Source organism: Hemicordylus capensis, chromosome 12 (genome assembly GCF_027244095.1).
Source record: "Hemicordylus capensis ecotype Gifberg chromosome 12, rHemCap1.1.pri, whole genome shotgun sequence".
Classification (NCBI taxonomy): domain Eukaryota; kingdom Metazoa; phylum Chordata; class Lepidosauria; order Squamata; family Cordylidae; genus Hemicordylus; species Hemicordylus capensis.
In genome coordinates this window covers 22,042,258-22,067,394 of record NC_069668.1, presented here as the reverse complement: position 1 = coordinate 22,067,394, position 25,137 = coordinate 22,042,258, and the positions used below count along the sequence as shown (strand labels likewise).

Here is a 25,137-nt window from a genome sequence, read left to right as displayed (position 1 = left end):
TAATAGCCATACCCAACAGTTGCTCATAAATGGCTCCGTATCATCATGGAGGGACAGATTATTACATGTCAAGGCCCCAAGCTGAATTAAGCGTGGAAGGCCATATAGCATCACGTGGTACCATAAGAAAAGCATTCCGAAAAACTCAAATCAGATCAAAACTGCACTGAGGATTCCCATGATCGCAGAATTAAACTGGTCCTGGATCAGATTTCTGATCCAGGATCAGGCTTCCCCCAAAATGGACCCTGGCCTAGTCCAAAGTATAACTTAGTTATTTCTAGGGGTGTGCACAAATCCTTTTTGCAATTTGATTAGAGGCTGAATCGAATCGCAGAACCATCAAATTGATTCGTTGAGAACAGCCAGCTTAGCTGGCTATCTCAATGAATTGCCCTCGAATTGATTCAGGCAAATGAAGCACCATTTTGAGGCCCATTTTTTCCAGGGAGAGCTGGTCGACCAGTTGGGGTCGGCGGGTAGGCCAGTCCTCTGAGGCGGGCAGACACCCGAAGTCTGGAGTGGAGACCTGGTCTATTTGCTGATCTCAATTGGAAGACAAGCTCTCCTGTTTTTCCAGGGAGAGCTTGGCCTACCAAATGGGGTTGGCAGGTAGACTCTGGACTTGATTAGTCTTCCTTCCTCAGAGGACTGGTCTACCTGGGCAGATCAGTCCGAGGCGTGCTGATGTGCTAAGCCCAGAGTGGAGGGCTGGTCTTCCTGCTGACCCCAGTTGTTAGATCAGCTCTCGGCACGTTTTTCCAGGGAGAATCTAGAAACAACAAATTGTTGCTATATTTAATTTCAAGTGTTTCCAGCTGTTTCAGATAGAGCAATGACAATGATGTGTTAACATTGAAACATGTTCACTCAAGTTTGTTTTTAATTGTTTGGTTGTAATTGTTTTACTTGCCCATTAAAAGAGGTCTTAATCACTGTCCCCTCTAACAGGGATTCCCAGATGTTGTTCACTACAACTCCCAGCATCCCTAGCTGCAATGGCATTTGGCTGGGGATTATGGGAGTTGTAGTCCACAACATCTGGGAATCCCTGTTAGAGGGAACACTGTTCTTAATATCTTGGTGTTTTGTAAAACCTATTGTTGTCTTGGCTTTCAGAACAAGATCTTCTCCGCCAGGAGCTGAACACGCGTTTTCTGGCTTCCCAAAGTGCCGACCGTGGCGCCTCATTGGGCCCACCACCCTACCTGAGAACGGAATTCCACCAGCACCAGCATCAACATCAGCACACGCATCAACACACGCACCAGCACACCTTCACGCCTTTCCCCCACGCCATCCCCCCCACCGCCATCATGCCGACGCCAGCACCTCCCATGGTGCGTACCCCAGGCAGAAATGTGAGGATAAGTAGAGCACAACTTTTTTGTTGCAAAATTATGACAACCGTCAGTTGGAATGGCAGTGAACATGTTTGTGGGGTGGGGAAGGAAAGTGTGCCATTGTGGAGGACTGAGCCGGGCACGTTTCCTATTGGAAATGTGTTGCCCTCATAACTCAAAGGCCTGTGGATTAGGGATGTGCACGAATCAGATTTTGCAATTCAGTTTGAATTTGAATCGAATTAGCTCGAAACAGGGTCGATTCAGTTTGAGTTCAAATGGACTCGACCCTGTTTTGGTGCCTTTTTTAACCAATCAGGATGCCTGAATGGTTTTTAAAATGCGCCAAGTGGTTGTCAAATAGATTCCAATTCGAATGGGTCGATTCACTTTCCAATCACATTAGCCTTTTTAGGGGTGATTCGAATTTGAATCACTTGAAGATGTGAGTTGATTCAAATGGATTTTCACATCCCTACTTTGGAACTCAGTCATTCCCTGCTAGCTTTATGCAGAGGGGTCATTCCATAGTGGTAGGTGGACTAATGATCTGATGGCAGAAAGCAGCTTCACATGTTCGTATCGCTCTGAAGCGATACAGCTCCGAGATAAGTTTTCCAAGGGAGTGGGGCCATATAGTAGTGGTAAACCATCTGCTTTGCATGCAGAAATCTCCAGATTGAGTCCCTGGCAGCATCTCCAAGTAGGGCAGGGAAAGAATTCTGTCTGAAATCTAGGAGAGCTGCTGCCAGTCAGTGTAGACGACCCTGAGCTCCATGGACCTATGGTCTGACTCACCTATAACTATTCTGTGTGCGATTTCTAAATATTTACACTCCTCCTAGATGCCCGTGTCGTTTACAGCAAGGCATCTGGTTCTATAATCGGAGTCAGGCAGACCTGACCTCATGCATTATCTTCATTTACAAGCTCTATTTGAGTTGCAGATATTGTAATCTTTATCCCTTCCATGCAAGGACAAATAGGAGTTGTATGTGGTAGAGGCATGAGGAGAGTGGAGGAGGTTGATATCTGGAGCTGAAATGGTAGCAACGTATGTGAGACTGTAAAAAAAAAAGTATGCATTGCTTACATAGCACAGAAGTTAAGGTAGCAAACTTAGCTTACAATTCCCTTTGCATTCTACAACATGAGTGAATCTGTGAATGCCTTATCTCCTCCTTTAAATGGAAAGTGTTTTGCTCCTAAAATAAATTACAAAAGTGAGTGGAGTAAGGGTGCAGTGGCGCCTGGAGCCACCCCTGTAGTTAACAAAATCTCTGCATGCTTTTCTGTAATGATGATAACTGCAGTTTTGAATTTTTTTTGTTGGTTTAAACAAAATGAACATGGAAGGTGAGGCTGTTGGGTTTCCCTGACAGCTGCTGGCTTCTGTGTCAGAGGTTTTAGTATGTACTGTATGCATAAACCCCAGCCATACATAATATTTTTAGAACCCTTTATCATGAGCACAGAAGCCAGAATGTCATAGAATAACTGTTCTTTGCTGTGAACCAGGTATATGAATGACCATGAGTTCAGACGGCTTTAGATGGCACTTTTACTAGCTTGGTCTAGGTAAAATCCTAGATGCTGGACAGGATCCCTCCTAAATTCTCAGCCTTCATATAGAAAAATGTGGGGTGGTGGTGGTGCTGATTTTATATGTGGGGAGACACTGATAAATCTGTGGGGTGGGCTGATTTTATATGCAGCATCCTCCCCAAAGACAGAACTCTCTCCTTAGTTCCACACAATAGAGATGTGCATGAAATGAATTTGTTGATTCATTTCACATTCAAATTGAATTCTAAAAATTTGTTTCAAATTCAAATCATAGTTTAATCTGGTCTGAAAATTTGATTTGAATTGATTCGGCCCTGTTTTGGCATCCTTTTTAACCAATCAGGGGTCCTAAATGGGTTGGGAAAGGTGCCCCAAAACTATCAAATCAAATTTGAATTAAATTTTTAAAATGTGATTCCAGTTTGAATTGATTTGCCATTTTAGGAGGTGATTTGATCCAAATCACCCAAATTCAAATCTATTTGCATATCCCTAGCACACAACACTTCTGAGTTTCTGTCTCCCACCTTTCACATGTCTGGGCACCAGCCTCCAAGTATTTTAAATAATTCTTCCCCAGAAGTCTTGTTACCCCATTTGATCCTGATCTCTTCCCCTTCTGACTGAACTCTGCACGTTCCCTGTTGCCCACTCAACTGTTCTGGAACATATTTGTAGCTTTTTGCCTGTTTTCTTTGACCACTGATTGTTAGACTGGCTGCTTTCAAAGCCATCTGTTGAAATGAAGGACTATGTGCTGCCGAAATCATATGCCACATAATGAGGTTGTGCTTTGATCTTTTGCAGTTTGACAAATACCCTACCAAAGTTGACCCCTTCTATCGTCACAGTGTGAGTTCTTATTACTGTGTTAAAATGTTTTAATAGTTACTTTTCTGTTGCGGCAAAAATCACCACTCAATCCATGGCAGACCATCCCGTTTTTCTCATTCACCCTCTCCAATTCATTACTAGAAATTGATGTCGCGACCTTGCACTCGCTTTGGCTTGCCTTCTTGTTAGAGATGCAGTATATGTGTGTATATATATTAAAGAGAAGGAAGATGTACCTACTGTATAGCCTTTTGCTCTGAAACGAGCTCTGTAGCAAGCATGAATTGTCTCCTTTGCCCTGCCCTGGCTTGCATCTGAATGGGAGACTACATGTGTGAGTACTGTAAGATATTCCCCTTTAGGGCATGGGGCCGCTCTGGGAAGACCACCTACGTGCTGGCATGCAGGAGATTCCAAGTTCCTTCCCTGGCATCAAGATAGGGCTGAGAGAGACTCCTGCCTGCAACCTCAGCCCCTGTGCCAGGCTGTGTACATAATCCTGAGTAAGATAGGAATTTAGGAAACTGCCTGCTACTGAGTCAGAGCATTGTTCCATTCAGCTGTTTATTGTCTACCCAGATTGGCAGCGGTTTCTCCAAGGCTGCAGGCAAGTCTCTCCCAGCCCTCTCTTGGAGATGATGCCAGGGAGGGAATGTGGAACCTTCTGCCTGCAAGCAAGCAGATGCGCTTCCCAGAGCGGCCCCATCCCCTAAGGGGAATATTGTACAGTGCTCACACATGTCTCCAATGTAAGTGCAAATTAACACATGATGTTGGGGACATTCATCTGTACTTCTCCCATTCCATCGGCAATTTTGAAAGGAAGCATTGGACACAGATCATTTTGTGTTAGTTTTACTGAGACATATAGATACATTTTTATTGATTCGGATGTATTATAGCTTGCACAGTGGGACCGTTTTTCAAAGCATACAGTTTTATTAATTTTATATGAAAATATCTGTATATAATATTTGGATTCTTTTTTGAGGTTCCCATTCAATTGTAAACCTGGGCAGACCCTGCTTAGCAAAGGGGACCATTCATCCTTGCTGCCACAAGACCAGCTCTCCTTCTGTCTGAGTTAAAGGGACCAAATGTCTGGCTTTGTAGAAGGCAACTTCCTATGTTCCTAGGTAACCAAGGTCCAGTCTAGCTAATCTACCCTTAACTCTGTTGGGGACCCAAAGCTTTCCTTGCTAACAATGGCTGCCCCCCTTCATTCCATGGAGGAAGCAGTTCTGCATGGGAGGTTCCCACCACCTTCCTATCAAAACCCGGCCCAACCTGAGCATGATCCCATGATTGGCCCTAGCACCTATGAGGTCATAGGAAGCTGCCTTCGACAGAGTCAGACCATTGGGCCATCTAGTTCAGTATTGTCTACTCAGACTGGCAACAGCTTCTCCAAGGTTGCAGGCAGGAATCTCTCTCAGCTCCATCTTGGAGATGCTGCCAGGGAGGGAACTTGGAACCTTCTTGCTCCATCCCCTGAGGGGAAGATCTCACAGTGCTCACATGTTGTCTCCCATTCAAATTCAAACCAGGGCAGACCCTGCTTAGCTAAGGGGACAGGTCTTGCTTGCTACCACGAGACCAGCTCTCCTTTGATTGGAAGAGGATCAGTGGACATTACATACACCTTTTGGGACCTGGTGCCAAGCTCGCATCCTGGTGATGAGAGAGTGTCCTTCAGAGGAGCATTGTGATAGAGGAACATACCTGCCTTATACTAAACCAGACCCTTGGTCTGTCTACCTCAGTATTGCCTGCCCACACTGACTGGCAGCAGCTTTTCCAAGGTTTTGGGCAGCTTCTCGCAGCCCTACCTGGAGATGCTGCCAGGAGGACCTTCTGCATGCATTTCGGGTGCTCTCCCACTGAGTTCCAGCCCCATCTCCAAAAGTGGCACACATGGTTCTTCCATCCAGGCACTGACCTTTCCAAAACCTGCTTAGCTTCAACAAAGTGCGCTGGGGTAGCCATCAAGAGGCTCAGGCCCAATCAGACCCCAGTTCCCCCCCACCTTGCCACTAAAAATTATCAAAATGGCCTACCCAGTTTCATCACCTGGGCATTCAGTGGAGAAATTTGGGCAATTTTTGGCTAATTCAGGATGAGGCCATAGCTCAGTGCTCAATCATATCTCACGCGCTCTCCATTCACCATGTGCTGTTCTCCCAGAGGAGGAACAGGTAAGGATATACCTCGCTGACTGAAACCTTGGAGAGCCGCTGCCAGTCAGAGCAGACAATGTTGAGCTGGATGGACCAAGGGTCAGACTCAGTAGGAGGCTGCTTCCTGTGTAAGAACAGTATTACAACATCAGCAGTAACATCAGCAAGAGGCATCTGCTTTGTGAGGAAAAGGTCCCAGGTTCAATCCCTGGCAGCATCTCTAGGTAGGGCTGGGAAAGGGCTGAAACCTTGGAGAGACGCTGCCAGTCTGGATAGACGATACTGAGCTCGATGGACCAGTGGTCCGACTCTGCAGATGGCAGCTTCCTGTGTTCCTTCCTATTGATACCAACCAGGGACGTTGCTGCTGCTAATGATGACCTTGCCGTATCCATCTTTTTGAGCTGGCATGTCGCACTGAGAATTAAACGTTGTCGACACTGGAGTCTTTAAGACACCCCATTCTAGGCAAGTAGTGAGTGATTGCAAACGAAGGAAATTGCTTGCCGGGTGGCTTCTTGAGACCTTTCCGTTTCAATATCTGCTCATCTTGGCAATGTCTTTTACGCCACTGGAAGTTTCTGTCGAAATGAAATTGGATTGAAAAATGGCAATGAGCTATCAAAGCTTGGGGCAGCAGGGAGAGGTTGAGCTAGGTGCGTAGGAATGCTGCAACGAGGCACCTTTTAACATGATGATTCTCTTTATTGAGCAGGGGGCGAGTAACTGGCCCGATCCACCCCCAGCACAGCATCCCTCCAGTGACTGTGGCTGGGGTCTATCTTTGCGTTTCTTTCTAGATTGTGAGCCTTTTGGGGACAGGGAGCCATCTTATTTATTTATTTATTATTCCTCAACTGCCCTGAGCCATTTTTGGAAAGGTGGTATAGAAATCAATCAATCAATCAGAAGCTGCCTTCTACTGAGTCAGACCCTTGGTCCTTCTAACTCAGTATTGTCAACCCAGACTGGTAGCGGCTCCTCCAAAGTTATAGGCAGGAGTTTCTCCCAGCCCTATCTTGGAGATGCTAGGAGTGGAACTTGGAACCTCTGCCTGCAAGCATAGGGATGCTCTTCTCAGAGTGGCCCCACCCCCTCAGGGGAATCTCTTCCAGTGCTCACACATGCAGTCTCCCATCCAAATGCAAACCAGGGTGGACTCTACTTAGCAAAGGGGACCATTCATGCTTGCTACCACAAGACCTTCCAGTGCGAAGGGGTTTCCATGGGTTGTGTCACGCAGTTGCATGCAAAAGAGCTTGAAGAGGTGTGAGTGCATCACATGGAAACATCAATGGAGCCAGATCTTTCCGGATATTTGCAGCAGGCAGGTTGGGGGCTTCCCATGATAACATAACCAGTGTTCAAAAGGCCGGGGAGTCCTGCCTGCCCCCTCTACCCCTTGCCTGCCGTCCTTAGAAGGCTACTGGCGAGCCTGATTTGGCAAAAGCAGGGTGAAGTCAGGAGGTCTTGTGGAGTTCTGGTCTTGTAGTAGCAAGCCTGAACTGTGCCCTTTGCTAAGCGTGGTCTGCCTTGGTTTGCATTTGGGTGGGAGACCACAGTTGTGAGCTCTGTACGGTCCGGCTCAGAGCTCAGTGGTAGAACATCGGAAGGTCTCAGGTTCAATGCCTGGCAGCATCTCCAGGTAGGCCTGGGAGAGACTCCTTCTGGTAACCTTGGAGAAGCTGCTGCCACTCTGTGTAGCCAATACTGAGCTAGATGGACCAAGAGTCTGACTCAGTCTATGGCAGCTGCCTATGTTCCTAAATATCTTTAGTAGTAGCACAAGCTGGGACTGGTCTTCTAACTGGAATCATGAATTGTGTCCATTGCTAAGCAGGGTCTGCCCTGACTGGCATTTGAATGGACCATGTGTGGGCACCATCCCCTTAGGGGATGGGGCTGCTCTGAGAAGAGCATCTAGGTTCCAAGTTCCCTCCCTGGTGTCATCTCCAAGACAGGGCTGAGAGAGACTCCTGCCTGCAACCTTGGAGAAGCCGCTGCCAGTCTGAGTAGACAGTACTGAGCTAGATGGACCAAGGGTCTGACTCAGTTTATGGCAGCTTCCTGTGTTCCTGTGATGACCCCTAGCTGCTGTTTCTTTTAGGGAGGTCAACTTGGTTCCCGGTAAATACAGTCAATATGGGAGTAATGAAAGAGCAGTGGGCAAAACTGCAATCTCATGGCTACCATATGGTTAGAACGGAGGGGAGTGTCAGGTGGTGGGGGCCCCCAACCTAAACCCCCCATAATTCAAGAGCTTATTGCACCTTCCAATCCAGGGGTTCCCAACCGGTTGTACTCCAGATGTTGCTAAACTATATCAGTCCCAGCCACAATTTATTTATTGTGGTTGGGGATTATGGGAGTTGTAGTTAAACAACATCTGGAGTCCTGCTGGTTGGGAACCCCTGCTGTAATGCATGGCTATGATGTTGCATTCGTCACCTCATCCTGACTCCTGACTGTTCCATTCCTATCCATTGTGTCTTTTCTTCCATTCTGGAGATAGGGCCCTAACTCGGATGCTTTGCATGCAGAAGGTCCCAGGTTCAATCCCAGGTTCAATCCCCAGGCAGCATCTCCAGTTAGAAAAAGCTCACAAGTTGATTCCGCAGCCTGAGGCCTTAGAGAGGCCCATAAGTATAGACAAAGCCTGAGTTGGCTGGCCCAAGGGTCCGACTCGGCATGCAGCATCAGGCTCATGTGCTCATCAGAGACATCCACAGCTCCGTGATAGAGCATCTGGTTTTAAGTAGAAGCTCCCAGGTTCAGTCCCGGGCGGCAGCATCTCCAGGAGATGTCTGCTCTCCTGGGGAGCTGCTGCCAGTCAGTGTAGACAGTACTGACCAATGGTCAGCTTCCTGTGTTTTCACATCCCCTCTTAGTTTGCCAGCTCGCATGCAAATGCTCAACATGATGAGAAGCATCTCTGGTGACTTTGTGCAATCGAGCCATCCAGTGGTAAACTGCAGGAATGGTGCAATTTGCATAATTTACCATCGGAGCGGAGACGTAGGCAGCTCTAGAAACTCAGGAGCCCAAAATGGAACATAAGCACAGCCCTGCTGGATCAGGCCCAAGGTGGCCCATCTCGTCCAGCATCCTGTTTCCCACAGTGACCCACCAGATGCCCCTGAGAAGCCCACAGGCAAGAGCTGAGGCCAGGCCCTCTTTCCTGCTGCTGTTGCTCCCCTGCAACTGGTATTTTGAGGCTGGAGGTGGCCTAGAGCTAACTGACTAGTAGCCATTGATAGACCGGTCCTCCATCTCAGTCTGGGTGGCAGTAGTCAGAAAGTCAAGCCACAGAACAGCGGTTCCCCACCTGGGGGCCTCCAGATGACCCTGAACTACAAAGCCCATCATCCACAGCCACAATAAATCAGCAACATCCAGGTTGGGAACCGCTGTTGTCAAATAAGTCAAGGGTCAGAAGTGGGGTCACCCAAGCAAAAGCTGCACAGGAAGCTTTTATTGTTCTTCCTGGCGCTGGGAGCCAATGAAAGGAGCTAGTTGGTGGCAAGGGGAGCCAATCAGTGGGCAGAGCCTTAATTGCTCAGGAGGCGCAAGCCCTGGTCTCACCACAAGGGGGTAGCATTTTCCCGCTCTGTAGGTTCCTAAGCCTTGGTGGTTGCAGACATCTAGAAATGCCTGCCTCTCCCTTTCTAATGTCCTGTAGTGAAAATTGCAAGACCCGTCTTCAGAAAGTGGATGCTAACCACTCCTTGTTTTGCTCCCTTCCTCACAGCTGTTCCACTCCTACCCTCCAGCAGTATCTGGGATTCCTCCCATGATCCCGCCGACCGGTCCGTTTGGCTCTCTGCAGGGAGCATTCCAGCCCAAGGTATCATTTATTATTTATTATTATGTATTTGATTGATCTACCCACCTTCCTAAAGTGGCTCAGGGCAGTTTACACTAAAAATAAAAATACACAACAATTTAAATCAAACACCAATTAAAAGCAGATTAAGATTACAAATAAAACTGGATAACATTAAAACGAGATATCATTAAAAGCCAGGCTAAAAAGATGGTTCTTTAATGCTGTCCTGAAGGGATCTATAGAAGACCATCCTCTTATATCTACGAGGAGCACATGCCACAATCTAGGGGTGACAACAGAGTCAGCCCCTAAGGCAGAAAGAGACTGTAGGTTATTTTTGCTTGTAGTTAGAGGAAACCAAATTTTAGCAGAACCTTTTGGCTTATGCCTTCATCATCAGCAGATTTTTTTTTTTAAGGTTGTGTGAGTATATGTACAGCTCACAAAGTGTGTGTATATATCTACTATACTGTATTTACTTGAATTGAATACGACACTGAATTTAAGAGGACCTCCTTAAAATGCAGAGGTTCTATACAGGTTATACTCAAAAGGACCAGGATTCTGAATTTAAGGTGGCCTCCTGATTTTTTCTAATATCAAAAATACTTAGAAAAAATCTAGTCTTGGATTCAGGTAAAAACAGTCTGTACACACACACACACACACACACACAGAGAGATTTCTGAATGAAAAAATGTGATTAAAAACTAGCCCCCAAATGAAACACACCAAATAGAAACAGTGGGTGCTTACTTGTAGGGATGTGCAGACCGGCTTGATTTCGAGCCGGCTCGAGCTCGAACCGGCTCGGTTTGAATCCAGTTTGGATTCGAACTAAACTAGGCAAACCAGTTTTATGCACATACCTGCTTACATCCGGCTTTGTTACAACAAAATATTATGGAACGGAGCCAGCAGCTTCATAGAAAGCCTGTGGATGTTTTGTGGGAAACTGTGGATATTTTGGTTGGTGCTACAGGGGTTGACCAGCTTCAGTCTTGCATAGCCTGATCTTTCTCTTCCCAGAATCCTCCTGGACTGCCAAGGGGTTTCTAAAATTCCCATTTGAGACAGGAATGCTGAGCTGTGTTTTGTCCAGTGTGCACAATCGCCCCACTACCCAACTCAGGCTTCTAAATTATGCAGATTGTGGTTCATTAGGAAAGGTCTTCATATGTATGCTAATCAGGCTGTTAAGAGTCTCTTTGAACTAAATCATTTGCTATATTGTAGCTGATTTTTTTCCTAATGTTGTGCGAAGCTCATCTCCTTAAGTGATGTGTTTGGCATTCTGTTGATTTGCATAGTGAATCCATGTTCTTGAAAGTGCTCTTTTTCCCGTCTTCCGAAGGAGGTGCCTGCCCCCTCCTGCTGCTGCTGTCGAAATCGCACGTTAATTTACACCACTATTTCCCCCCCTGACATTTGTAGACTTCTAATCCGATCGATGTCGCAGCGAGACCCGGAGCTGTCCCGCACACCCTTCTACAGAAAGAGCCCAGGGTATGTTTGGAAATGCTGTGACCACTGAACAGCCAACTCACGCACTCCAGCGAGACTGAAATATTCAGCCCTTTGCAGCCCCTAGTGCCATGGAGATGAATCTCCCAAGAAATCCTTGTTTTGTGTGAGCTTACACACTGGCGTAGCCTTGAAGTCAGACACAATGTGCACCTGGCCTGTATAGGAGAACATAGGAAGCTGCTATAGACCGAGTCAGACCCTTGATCCATCTAGCTCAGCATTGTCTGCACAGACTGGCAGCAGCTTCTCCAAAGCTGCAGGCAGGAGTCTCTCCCACCGCTGTCTGGAGAAGCCAGCACGGGAACTGTGCAAGCATGCAGGTGCTCTTCCCAGAGCAGCCCCATCCCCTAAGGGGAAGATCTTCCAATGCCCGCACACATAGTCACCCATTCAAATGCAAACCAGGGTGGACCCTGCTTAGCAAAAGGCGACATTTGTGCTCACTGCCACAAGACCAGTTCTCCACCCCATCATGACATTCCAGCTTCTGCTCAGCACCCATCCTTGTGGAAGCCTCGCTAACTCTCAAAGTCAGACATCTCTCTTAACTGTTCCTTCTTTCCATTTGGGCTTTCCCCTTCACTTTTGTTCTGGGAACATCTGTTTTATTGTTATTTATTATATTTGTACAGCGCTCCAAACCTGTGTCTCTGGTGTGGTTCACAACAGCGGAAAACAAATTAAGCCATTAGGACAATTAAAAAGCTTGCTTGGTATATGCATCTTTCAATACGATGTATTCATTCATTCATATCCAGTAATGTGTAAACAGTACTGAGCTAGACGGACCAATGGTCCAACTCGTATTAAGACTCCGTATACGTCCAAAAGACATCTGGGTCTTGCTCTTCCCCCTTTTTCAGCCTGAGGGGGTCACGTTTCTCTTGACATCCTGGTTCCTGGAGCAACCATCGTGCTTGGCATCGGGGCTGGACAACCCAGCCCATCTTCTTCAGCCACCATCTCCTCCTTTTGACATCAGCATGGCTTCTGGGGAAGCATCAAGCCTCTGCAGGGCCTTACTTTTGAAACAAAAAACCCAACATTTATTTACGTATTTATGACATTTATATCCTGCTCTTCCTCTGAGGAGCTCAGAGCGGTATACATGCTGATTTTTATCCTTGCAACAACCCGGCAAGGTGGGTTAGGCTGAGAGATACATGACTGGCCCATAGTCACCGAGTGAGTTTCATGGTTGAATGGGGATTCGAACTCGGGTCTTCCTGGTCATAGTCCGACACTCTAATCACTGTGCTCTGCTAGTTTTGCACGCCCCCTCTCCTAATGAAGCACCACCGGTCTGATAATTGAATGAGCAACTGCCTTTGCGATGGGTTGCTGATTCTATCTCTCTTTCTCTTTCTCTTTGCAGTTAACAGATCCATTCCGACCCATGCTGAGGGTAAGCAGGCACCCTTGTCTTTTCTTCTGTCTCGTTCTTCCCAAGGAATTGCTGACAGGGATGTGTATGGAATTCTCTGACTGGGCTCGGAAGTAGATGTATTGCATGCCAGAAGGATAGCTTCCAGAATATATTTGCAATATATAGATAAAGTTTTTTGAATATTTGGAATATATAGATAATACAGGTCTTTCACACAATGAAAAACAAGTGTTCTACCCTGGTTTGGGAGCTGTGCGTGCTCCCAGTTTTCTGTTGTGTGGAAGCAAGAGGACAACCTGGGTAGAAGTGGTTGTGTGGAAGCAAGGGAGGAGAAAAAGCTACCCAGGTTTTTCTCCTCCTTTGCTTCCACACAACTGAAAATTGGGAGCACACACAGCTCCCAAACCTGGCTAGAACACAGTTTTTCATTGCGTGAATGACCTGGTAATTTCTGGAATATCTAGATATCTGGAATAACTAGAATATATATAGCTGGTCTTGGAGTAGCAAGCATGACTTGTCCCCTTAGCTAAGCAGGATCTGCCCTGATTGCATATGCAAGGGAGACTAGAGGTGTGAGCACTGGAAAAGATTCCCCTCAGGGGATGGAGCCACTCTGGGAAGAGCAGAAGGTTCCAGGTTCCCTCCCTGGTAGAATCTCCAAGAGAGAGACTCCTGCCTGCAACCTTGGAGAAGCCACAGTCTGAGTAGACAATACTGAGCTAGATAGACCAATGGTCCGACTCAGTATATGGCAGCTTCCTATGTTCCTATGATATAGTTTCTGGAATATCTAGAAATCGGGAATAAATAGATATACTTTCAGGAGTATTTGGAATATATAGATGCTAGAATATAATATATTGCATGCCAATTGCAGTGGGTAGCAGGGGGGGTTGTATGTCCTTATGTTGTCCCCTGACATGTTTGGGCACATCCTGGAGTAAAATTGAAGCCACCAGGCAAGTCTTGACTGGTCCGGTCTGGTCAGGACCTCAACTGGGAGCCCACTGAGAAGACTCATTGAAAAGTACTAGAGAGAAAAAGGGCTGGATGCATAGATGGCAAAACAGTAATTATTTCCCAGTGCAGGCTGGAACATAGGAAGCTGCCTACTACCAAGTCCGACCATTGGTTCATCTAGCTCAGTAATGTCTACCCAGACTGGCAGCGGCTTCTCCAAGGTTGCAAGCAGGAGTCTCTCTCCGCCCTATCTTGGAGATGCTGCCAGGGAGGGAACTTGGAACCTAGATATGCTCTTCCCAGAGCGGCCCCATCCCCTTAAGGGGAAGCTCTTCCAGTGCTCACACATGTAGTCTTCCATTCAAATGCAAACCATGGTGTACCCTGCTTAGCAAAGGTGGCAGGGCATGCTTGCTAACCACGGTTCAGGCCCAAAGCTCTGTCGTCTTCACCATCCTCTGTGTTTGCTTCTTCCGCAGAAACCAGGGAAGTGGTGTGCAATGCATGTCCATATTGCTTGGCAGATATACCACCACCAGCAGAAAGTCAAGGTGAGTCCCTCTGAGAAGATGGCACTCTCTGGAATGAACATAACCCAGCATCTACATAGGCTGTATAGGTCTGCTGCAGCGGGGCGGGGACTAGGGTGTATAGGTGCCGAAAAACAAGTTTATGACAAAATCCCAGGTTCCCAATGTCTTTTGAGCCGGTTGTTCCTCATCCGGGAAAAGAAAGCTTTAAAAGTCCTCCAAAGAGAGCACTTCATTCTTTCGCAACATTTTTAGCAACATCTTGATCGTGTCTCTTGATGCTGGAAATGGTGTGCAGGCTTGCTAAGCAGGGCCTGCCCTGGTTTGCATCTGAATGGGAGGACTCTTGTAAGAGAGTCTTTGTTTTAAAAGAGGACTGCTTCTTTACTCCAGTACTGGATAAATGCCCCCGAGGAAAGCTTATAGCTGAAATACCAGTGGGGTGTCGTGGTTAGAGTGTTGGACTAGGAACAGGGAGACCTGAGTTCAAATCCCCACTCAGCCATGAAACTCACTGGGTGACTCTAGGCCAGGCACATACCTCTCAGCCTAACCTGCCTCACAGGGTTGTTGTGAGGATCAACATAACCATGTACTCTGGGCTCCTTTGGAGGAGGAGTGGGATATAAATGTCAGTAAATAAATAAAATACGCTGAGCATGTTATTGGGCACACCGGTAGTCTCCCTTTCAAATGCAAACCAGGGTGGGCCCTGCTTAGCAAAGGGGACCCTGTGTAGCGAACCCAGTAAAGGAGCTCACACACAATTTCCGGCATCTTAAGACTTAGCCTTTATTTTATCTATCCATTTATCTAACTGTTTATTTGTTTGATCGATTGATTGATTGGATTTCTATACCCGCCCGGGACTTTTTTTGTATGGGGCAGTATATAAATGTACTAAGTAAATAAAATAATAAAAAATAAATATACTGCTCTAGCCATCCAGAGTCTCTGGGCAGTTTCTCATTGCTTTAGCAATATCTTTAGCAATGCTCTCTCCTCCCCCCGCCTACCCACTCAGTTTTTGATGCTGCCCTCTGTTTTGTCCCTGCTGAAACTCTCCCATTGGACTACAACTCCTATAATCCCCCGCTGCAGTTGGGATGATAGGAGTTGTAGTCAAAAACAGCTGGGGTGGCCTCAGTTTGGCCACCCCAGTCTACTGCCTAAGAATTGTTTGCCATGAGCCAGCGTGGTGTAATGGTTAGAGTGCTGGACTAGGACTGGGGAGACCCGAGTTCGAATCCCCATCCAGCCATGATACATGCTGGGTGACTCTGGGCCAGTCACTTCTCTCTCTCAGCCTAACCTATCTCACAGGGTTGTTGTGAGGAGAAACATAGCTATGTATACTGCTCTGGGCTCCTTGGAGAAAGAGCGCGATATACATGTTGTTTTTTGTTTTTATGGTGATGGAATGAGGGGTGGCAAGCCCACGTGTTTGACTTTGGCTGTCTTTCCACATTGTCACTCTGATGTCTCCTCGGTCTCGAGGGCGTTTCCTCCATAGCTGCCTGGATCTGTCATACAAATGCCCACAACCTTTGTTGACGTTTCTTGCTAGATTTGGGGTTCGAGGCATTTTCCCTGTTCTCCTTTTGTCTCAGAAACAGATGCAGTCAGATCCCCATAAACTGGACTTCGGCCTGAAACCAGAGTTCCTGAGTCGGCCACCGGGCCCCAGCCTCTTTGGGGCCATCCACCACCCCCACGACCTTGCACGGCCGTCGACTCTCTTCTCTGCAGCCAGTGAGTGTGCAAACTCCCAGTCCGTTACTTATTTGAGAGCGGGACACATCTTTGCTCTGTACTGGGAATGGGAGAGCTCAGGGGCAGAGCCTCTGCTGCAGGCCCCCTGTCCAATCCCTGGCAGGGTCTTCTGGCAGGAAAGACCCCCGTCTGAAACTCTGAAGTGCTGCTGCCGGTCAGAGCAGACAATACCAAACTAACTTGGCTCGGCATAAGGTCAGTTTACTGCTGCTAGTCAGTGCAGACAATACCGAACTGAACCGACCAAGGCAGATTGGCTCAGTAGAAGGTCACCTGATACCAAGTCAGTTTGCCTTGGTCAGTTTAGTTCGGTGTTGTCTGCACCGGCTGGCAGCAGCACTTCAGAGTTTCCGACTAGGGTCTTTATGGTTCTGTTTGAATAATATTTGTAAGGGCCATCATCAGAGCACTGGCTTTGCATGCAGAAGGCCGCAGGTTCAATTGCGGACAGCTAGGAAAGACCCATGTCAAGCCCAGGGCAGCCCCTGCCAGTCAGAGTAGACATTCCAAAGGTCTGACTCAGTAGAAGGCAGTTTTCTGTGTTCATTAGGAACCTTCAGAGCTCAGTCGTAGTACAGCACCTGCTTTGCATGCAGAAGGTCCCGGGTTCAATCCCCGACCTCTCCCCGTGGTGGGGTTGGGAAAGTCCCTTGGTCTGAAATGCTGTCGAGCTGCTGCCAGTCAGTGTGGGCAATACTGAGCTCGATAGCCCAAGGGCCTGGCAGAAGCTGTGTCAAGCTTCCCTTGCTCACTGTGCAAAGAGACGCCTTTTAAAGTGGTGATTCTCTTGTATTTAGCAGGGGAGAGCAACTGGCACTATCCAGCCCCAGCACAGCATCTCTCCAGCGGCTGTTGCTGCTATCTGCCTGCTGTTTCTTTTTAGATTGTGAGCCCTTTGGGGACAAGGGACCATCTTATTTATATATTGTTTATTTTTCTACATAAACCGCTTTGAGAACTTTGGTTGAAGAGTGGCATATAAAGATCCGTCGTCGTAGTAGTAGTAGTCAATCAACTTCCAATGTCCTTATTTTATTGCCAGTGAAATAAGAAACATTTGTATGAGACATTTCTCTTGGCAAGCTGTAAACCCCTGCTTCTCCAGACCTTCAGGGTTAGCAGAGGTGGTCTTCTTCTCCTGGGGCCTTTGGCTGTCCGGCCTGCAGCCGAGGGCCATGTGCTGTGTTTCGAGCCTTCTGCTCAGGTGGGTTTTGCTCTGGATTTGTCTCGGTAGGTGCTGCCCACCCAGTGGGTCCCCATTTTGGTCCTCCCCCGCACCACAGCAACTTCCTCAACCCTGCCGCCCACTTAGGTGAGTAGAAGCTACCAAACTGCAGTACGTTTTTCGGGCCAAGGCGACAGGGAGCCCATCATGGATGCTTCGGACATGGTCCAGAGGCCCTTTGGCAGAAGCTAAGCTGGTCCAGGTCTGGTCTTGTGGTAGCCAGCATGACTTGTCCCCTTAGCTAAGCAGGGTCTGCCCTGGTTGCATAGGAATGGGAGACTAGAAGTGTGAGCACTGTGAGATATTCCCCTCAGGGGATGGAGCCTCTCTGGGAAGAGCAGAAGGTTCCAAGTTCCCTCCCTGGCAGCATCTCCAAGATAGAGCTGAGAGAGATTCCTGCCTGCCACTTTGGAGAAGCCGCTGCCAGTCTGTGCAGACAGTACTGAGCTGGATAGACCAATGGTCTGACTCAGTATATGGCAGCTTCTTATGTTCCTATGGATGGGAACCCCCCTGGAAATCTTGCATGCTTCATCTTGAAGTCCAAATAATGGGAAGGAAGGCTCTGCCCTGGTTTGCATTTGAATGGGAGACTACATGTGAGCACTGTAAGATCTTCCCCTTAGGGGATGGAGCCGCTCTGGGAGGAGCATCTAGGTTCCAAGTTCCCTCCCTGCCAGCATCTCCAAGACAGGGTTGAGAGAGATTCCTGCCTGCAACCTTGGAGAAGCCACTGCTAGTCTGGGTAGACAATCCTGAGCTACATAGACCAAGGGTAACTTTGACTTGGTATTAGGCAGTTTCTATGGAATGAATAAGACAAGTCCATCATGTTTAACTTTTCTCATGGATTTCATCACTGACTAGTCTGGATGTTACCCAGTATGTCCACCGTAATTTTGTAATATGCCTCTTGCATGACACCATGCACTGCAAATACGGCTTGAGGCTTACTACAAATACGGCTTGAGGCAAGGAACCCTGGCTATCTCAGGTTTTCCAAAGAGCTGAAGCATCATAGGATAAATGTTTCTGATGATTCGGAAGCAGTGAGTTCCTGTTTCTAAATCAGCATACAGGTTGTTACTGCCAGATAAGTCCACACAAAGACAAGCCCAGAATCCAATTCTAAACCAACTCTTGGAATTCTTCCAGACATTTGTATTTGCACATTCAGCTGTAAAATGACCCTCCATCTTTTAGTGACTTTCCCACACCATGTCATGCAAGGTGAAATGGTCACCTAAAATTGTGTGTCCCCCCCCCAAATTATGGTAATCATTTATATAAGCATTCATCTTGTTCGGAACAAGGTATGTTGCAAACTTTCAGCTGAGGTGGAGAAGTACATTTTTAAGACCATCTTATAATGCTTAAAATTGCCAGGGAAATTCACACGTGACCTTTTCCACATCAGAAAGTGGGCCATGAGGTGCCCTTGGTGGGAGTTGCCCACCTGGTCTTGGCTGAATTCAGCAGGTCAGTATCACGTCTCATGGATGTACCTGAGTGTAGGACAGTTGAACATGGCTTGGCCAAAAGGGGCATCCAGTAACCTTCAGATAATCAGGAGTGCTATTTATTCAGAACGCTCATGGGATCATCCTCTGCCAGGCTTCTTTCTAGATTTAGGTAGGGATGTGCGAGCCAGCTTGCTTCGAGCCTGGCTTGACCTCGAGCCGACCCAGTTCAGGCAGTCTGAGTTCGAACCGGACCATTCCCCGGTTTGAAGAACTGGCTGCTCCAACCTCGGTCTCCCAAATGACAGCACAGGCCAGCTGCGAAAATGCATGCATGCAGAGGCAATTTTCACTACCTCCTTGCATGTGCACAGGAACATTTACAACGCAGATGGGTGAGTCAATGCTCAAACCTGGGCGCAGCCAGCCCGGGCTGTCATTTGGTGGGGGCAGGGTTTGAAGGAACCCCGATGATGTTTCCGCCATCCATGTCTTTTTTTCCACCCCCCCTCCCCGCATTTACACTATAGGTAAAGAGAATGCCCTTTACTTGTAATGGGGAATCCTTGCTGGATTCCCACGAGCTGGTTCGGGCCAGTTTGATGGCTGAACTGGACCAGACCTTGTTTGACTGAGCCCAGGCCGGGTCGGTTTGAATCCGGTCTAGATTTGAACCAAACCAGTCTAACGCCCAGCTCACACATCCCTAGATGTAGGGGCTCTGTATTGATCAGTTGTGTTCACTGTAATGGAAGTGTTCAGTGGTCGGAATCAATTATTCTTGCAGATTCACATTTCTAGACGGTGCACACTTAGTTGAAACATTTTCAAGGGTTTTTTCCCCCTTATTTCCCCCGATTTGACTTTTTTAAAGCCAGTCTGTGGGAGTGCAATTTCAGCTATGGAAGAAGAAGGCAAATGTCCCATCCCCAAAGACTCCTGCCTGAAATCCTGTAGCGCCGTTGCCAGTCAGAGCAGGCAATACTGAGCTAAACAGGCCTGTGGTCTGACTCGGTATGGCAGCATCCTTTGTCATTTGCCTGTGAGAGCCCAGCCGGAGCCTTCTCTTGCAGTATGCTTGGAGTTCACGGTAGCGCTCCGTCATAGGTAACACCCTCCCGATTAGCATCTCTCCTTTTGGTTTCAGAGCCATTTAACCGGCCCACGACGTTCTCCAGCCTTGCAGCCGTGAGCAGCAATGCCTTCGGGGGACTCGGGAACCCGGCAGTTAGTGAGTAATCTCTCCGCTGGCTCTGGCTGTGAGGGGGTTTGCGTCGGCTTTGCCACTGAGGTTGTGAAATGAGGGCGAACCCATCCAGAATCAGGAGATGGCGCTCTTCTGTGCAAATCGGGTTTGCACTGAAGTGGTAGACCTGGGTAGATACTATTCCGCTCTAGTTGGGGGCTCTATTCCGCCACAGTTGGGGGCTCAAGTAGCTAAATGCTCCTTCCCTTAAAATGTGAATTGCACTCCACTCCTCCAGTTCAAATGTGGAATTGCCCGCACATGGAAAGTTAGTGGATCAAGGAGTGGGCCTCACACTCTTCTAGGTTGCTAAGGGTTCAGATGTTCCCTTCTGTCACAGACAGGAGCAGAAGTGGTGGGGATGGTTCATTCTCAAATCTAGAGAGTCCTGGGGCATGCCGGAGTCCACCTTTGCCTTTGAAATGAGCAGGATTTCAAACCTGGCTGATCCCGCCGTGTCCATGAAATCGGAACCGTAAATAGCACTCCTGTTTATGTGAACTTCTGGTAAATCACATCATGATTATGTGATTAATTAGCATTATGCAGGTGAGAACCTACGAACGGCCCCACTGGTTCAGGCCCAAGGAGGCCCATCCAGTCCAGCATCCTGTTTCACACAGTGGCCCTCCAGATGCCTCTGAGAAACCCACAGGTAAGAGGTGAGAGCATGCCCTCTCTCCTGCTGTTGCTCCCCTGCCACTGGGACTCAGAGGCATCTTGCCTCTGAGTATTCCTAGGCCACTGGAGGTGAGCTGGTCTTGTGCTTGCAAGCATGACTTGTCCCCTTTGCTAAGCAGGGTCTGCCCTGGTTTGCATGTGAATGGGAGACTAAATGTTGTGAGTACTGTGAGATATTCCCCTCAGGATGGAGCCGCTCTGGGAAGAGCATCCGAGGTTCCAAGTTCCCTCCCTGGCAGCATCTCCAAGATCAGGCTGAGAGAGACTCCTGCCTGCAACCTTGGAGAAGCTGCTGCCAGTCTGGGTAGACAATGCTGAGCTAGATGGACCAAGGATCTGACTCAGTATAGGGCAGCTGCCTATGTTCCGATGATGTGGTTTGTCTTTGAACCCAGAAGTGATGGTCAGCCGCCATGAAAGGTCACTTTAGCTACCTTTTAAAGGGGCTTTCGCTCAAAGGTGGACCCTCTGCTTTAAGTGCAGAGGGCCCCGGCTTATCCAAGGAGGGTGGGGAAAGATCCCTGTATGAAAACCTGGAGAAATGCTTCTAGATTGCGTGAATCGGGGCTACCCAATTTCAGCCCTCCCATTGTTGCTGGACTACAGTTCCCATCATCCTTGGCCAGTGGGGATGATGGGAGTTGCAGTCCAACAGCAGCTGGAGGGCCATAGTTGTGCCGCCATGGCATAGACTGTGCCAAGGGTCTGACTCGGCATAAGGCAGTTCCCTATGTAACCTATGAAGAACACTGCAGTTGCCTTCCCGATGTTAGGAGTGCTACGTGCTAATGCTTCTCTGTTTAATTTCCTTTCCTTTTCTAGCTCCCCATAATATGTATTCATTTTAAGCTCTGAGTGCTGTTTAAAAAATAAAGTTGGGTTTGATTGGTAAGTACCTGTGTCAACCTTTGCGCCTATTGCCTTTTTTTTCTCCTGAAACCTTTTCTTTCCCTTTTTGTTTTCCACCTCGCCATTCCAGCGCCCAACACTATGTTCGGCAACAAGGAATGCCCCAGTATGCAGAGTTTTAGCAGCCCTCATGAGCCCTGGAACCGTCTGCACCGAACGCCTCCTTCGTTCCCGACCCCTCCACCCTGGCTGAAGGCAGGCGAGCTGGAACGCAGTTCGTCTGCTGCAGCTCATGACAGAGATAGAGATGTAGATAAAGGAGACTCTGCTCTTAGTAAAGATGACAAAGAAAGGTACGAAAGAAACTGTTCCGAGCGTTGTTGGATGCCAAGCCGGGGCAGGGAGCCATGGAGCCTTCAGCCCTTCTAGTTGGCAGTTGCATTTTGGTGGTTGGGGTTTGAAGGCAGCTTGGGAGGGGTCATAGTGCAGCCGTACAGCCCTTGTAGAAGGTCCCTGATTCAGTCTCTGGCAGCATCTCCAGGCAGAGTCGGGGAAGACCCCCTGAGCCTGAAACTAGGGATGTGCACGAATGAAATGATTCAAATTTGAATTGAATCTGCCCAATTTGAATAAGTTCAAAACGAGGTCGATTTGAATCGTTTGACCTATTTTGGCCCCTTTTTTAACCAATCGTTTGAAACCTGAATGGTTTTAAAAGGCACCCAAACGGTGGTTGAATCTATTCAAATTCGAATCAGGTTGATTTGATTTCAATTCAAATTGAATCACCCTTTTAAGGGGTGGTTTGATTTGAATTTGAAGTGCTCGAATCGCCCAGATTCAAGTCAAATCCATATTCATATCCCTACTCGAAACCCTGGAGAGCTGCTGCCATTCAGTGCAGGCAGTCCTGAGTCAGATGGACCAAGGGTCTGACTCAGAAGAAGGCAACTTTGTGTGTTCATCAGGAATTAAGTAGGAGGCAGCTTCATGCATTCTTTTCAGGTTGGAACTGTAGCTCAGTAACAGAACACTCCATGCAGAAGGTTCCAGGTTCAAATCCTGGCATTACTAGGAAGGCCTGAAAAAGACCCCCATTACACCCCTTGATTGCTGCTGCCAGTCAGAGCAGGCAGTGCTGATGGATCAAGGGTCTGATTCAGTAGGAAGCAGCTTCATCTATTCCAGTTAGGGGGAAGAGCTATAACAGAGTGACGTTGTACCTGCTTTACATGTGGGAAGTCAATCCCTGGGATTTCCTCTCAAATAGGAAACAGGCTAGGAAAAATCTCTCCCTCGCTGAGATCTTGGAGAGCTGCTGCCAGTCAAAGCTGACAAGGCAGATCAGCAGTCCAACTCTGGTGATCACAGCTTCATGCATTCATAAAAAGAGGGTGGAAATCTGGAAAGTCGACCCTTCCTCCACGCTCTTCCGTTTCTGCAAACTGGAGGGTTTAGAAGTGCTGTACCGTTTCCCCCCCTCAATCCAGTGTCTACTTTTGACAGTCAAATCAGTGATGCACATTTGTGCAACCCAGTGTTCGTGTTTTAATCCAAATGGATTAAACAAAACAAAATGGGATAAACCTGATCCAAAAGGTAGACCAAAGTTTTATGCAAAAAGATCCCCGAAAATTGTAATATGTTCCTAGATTAGTCATCTCTATATGAGAAATAAGAATATAAATGAGCATGAATGGTGCTTCATAAGAATGCTTAAAACGTAACAAAAATGTTTTATTTTTAAAGTCATAATGTGTTAAAAGTACTCCTTATGAAGTCATATGCATTTTATTTATTTATCATATATATATTTGATTTAGCGTGGTGTAGTGGTTAGAGTGCTGGACTAGGACCGGGAGACCCAAATTCAAATCCTCATTCAGCCATGAGACTAGCTGGGTGGCTCTGGGCCAGTCACTTCTCTCTCAGCCTAACCTACTTCACAGGGTTGTTGTGAGGAGAAACCAAAGTATGTAGTACACCATTCTGGGCTCCTTGGAGGAAGAGTGGGATAGAAAATGTAAAATGATGATGATGATGATGATGATGATGATGATGATGATGATGATGTATTGTTCTCGTGAGGACGATCAGATTCCTAATCCAAATGGATTTTCACCATCTTTTCAAGGTCTCTTCCTCACTCAGTGGCACACCTTTCTTCTGTTTGGTGCTGTGCCCTTATAAAAAAAAGGTAAAGGTTAAAAACCTCAAGCAATTTTTCCATATATAGTGGCTTAAATATCTTGTGTAGAGTTATAAGGGTGCAGCACCATACAGAAGAAAGGTGTACACTTGTGTGACTGTTGCTGGTGTCTATCTTATGTTTCTTTTAGATTGTGAGCCCTTTGGGGACAGGGGGCCATCTTCTTTATTTATGATTTCTCTGTGTAAACCGCCCTGAGCCATTTTTGGAAGATATAGAAATCAAATAAATAATAAATAATAATAAGAGACTTTGAAAAGATGCCTGCAACCTTGAAGAAGCCGCTGCCAGTCTGTGATGACAATACTGAGCTAGATAGACCAATGGTCTTGCTCGGTGTATGGCAGTTTCCTATGGATTCATTTTGGATTAGGAGATTCATTTGGATTAGGAGTCTGATCGTCCTCGTGAGAACAATACATTGGAAGTCGCTGAGGAAGACCAAGGGGTCGAAACACATATGACTTCATAAGTACTCGAACGCACCCAGAACTACAAGATTACATGATTTTGACAATGTAAGTCTGAGGACTTGTAAAATACAAAACTAATTATCTAACCAGCATGTGTCTGAGGACTGTTAACACATTATGACTTTTAAAAGAAAACATTTTTGTTAAGCATTCTTGTGAAGCACTATTAATCTTTATTATTAAAATACTTGTTTATATTATTATTTCTTGTATATAAATTACTAATCTGGAAACCTATTACAGTTTTTCCTGATCTTTTGCATTGCTTTAGTTAATCCAAATGGATCCATTGGAGAAAGACATAAGAGTATTTCTACTACAGACTCTTATTCTGGAATCGACATTCTTGTCATGGACTGCTGTCAGAACCTTCCTGAATTCTGTAGAGGAATAGACAGGGCCTGTTCCATTGAGATCCAGTTCAGATTTCACATGGAAGTAAGGTTTAGTCCTTTTTTGATGTGATAGGCACATTTCTTCCTCCCGTTTTGTGCTCAAGTGGAAGTAATCGTAAACTCGTTTAGAACAAACCGGCATTTGCAGTGATGAGCAAATATTTATTTATTTTAAATAGTTCTATACCGCCCCAAACTTGCATCTCTGGGCGGTTTACAATTAAAATCATTTAAAACATCAAACCAATTAACAATTAAAATCATTTAAAACACTGAGAACGTTCTATGAAAATAGAATGTTCAGAGCTTGTAACGGCCGCATGCTGAAAACACTCCTCACCTTAACTACTGTGCCAGTATAATGTTGGAACCCAGCAACTCCCAGTTTGCAAACTAGCTAGGGCATGAAACATTCCTAGCACTGGGCTGGATGGGCCTGTGATTTTACGCCATAAAAGTCAGCTTCTTATAATCCTCTCCCTTGCTAAGCAGGGTTTGCTCTAGTTTGCATTTGAATGGGAGCCTACATGTGTGAGCACTGTAAGATCTTCCCTACAGGGGATGGGGCCGCTCTGGAAAGAGCACTTGCATGCAGAAGGCTCCAAGTTCCCTCCCTGGCAGCATCTCCAAGATAGAGCTGAGAGAGACTCCTGCCTGCAACCTTGTAGAAGCC

At 47.0% G+C, this 25,137-nt stretch overlaps 1 protein-coding gene and 1 non-coding gene across 11 annotated transcripts in view; one reads left to right on the top strand and one right to left on the bottom strand.

The window, feature by feature from the left end:
• Window positions 1–25,137, top strand: part of LOC128336082 (autism susceptibility gene 2 protein-like) — a 534,832-nt gene that overhangs the window by 504,115 nt on the left and 5,580 nt on the right. For 8 of the 10 annotated variants that reach the window (XM_053275240.1, XM_053275238.1, XM_053275237.1 and 5 more), the window contains 10 exons: window positions 1,120–1,361; window positions 3,717–3,761; window positions 9,669–9,764; window positions 11,181–11,252; window positions 12,649–12,678; window positions 14,103–14,174; window positions 15,764–15,905; window positions 17,161–17,238; window positions 19,759–19,842; window positions 21,518–21,740. In XM_053275240.1, coding sequence (XP_053131215.1) covers window positions 1,120–1,361; window positions 3,717–3,761; window positions 9,669–9,764; window positions 11,181–11,252; window positions 12,649–12,678; window positions 14,103–14,174; window positions 15,764–15,905; window positions 17,161–17,238; window positions 19,759–19,842; window positions 21,518–21,740 — 1,084 coding nt within the window. The remainder of the gene's footprint in view (window positions 1–1,119; window positions 1,362–3,716; window positions 3,762–9,668; window positions 9,765–11,180; window positions 11,253–12,648; window positions 12,679–14,102; window positions 14,175–15,763; window positions 15,906–17,160; window positions 17,239–19,758; window positions 19,843–21,517; window positions 21,741–25,137) is intronic. The other 2 variants (XM_053275239.1, XM_053275241.1) reach the window with 2 other exon arrangements.
• LOC128336263 (U8 small nucleolar RNA) lies at window positions 5,854–5,961 on the bottom strand. Its single transcript, XR_008311875.1, has one exon. It is a non-coding gene; the product is annotated as a U8 small nucleolar RNA (small nucleolar RNA).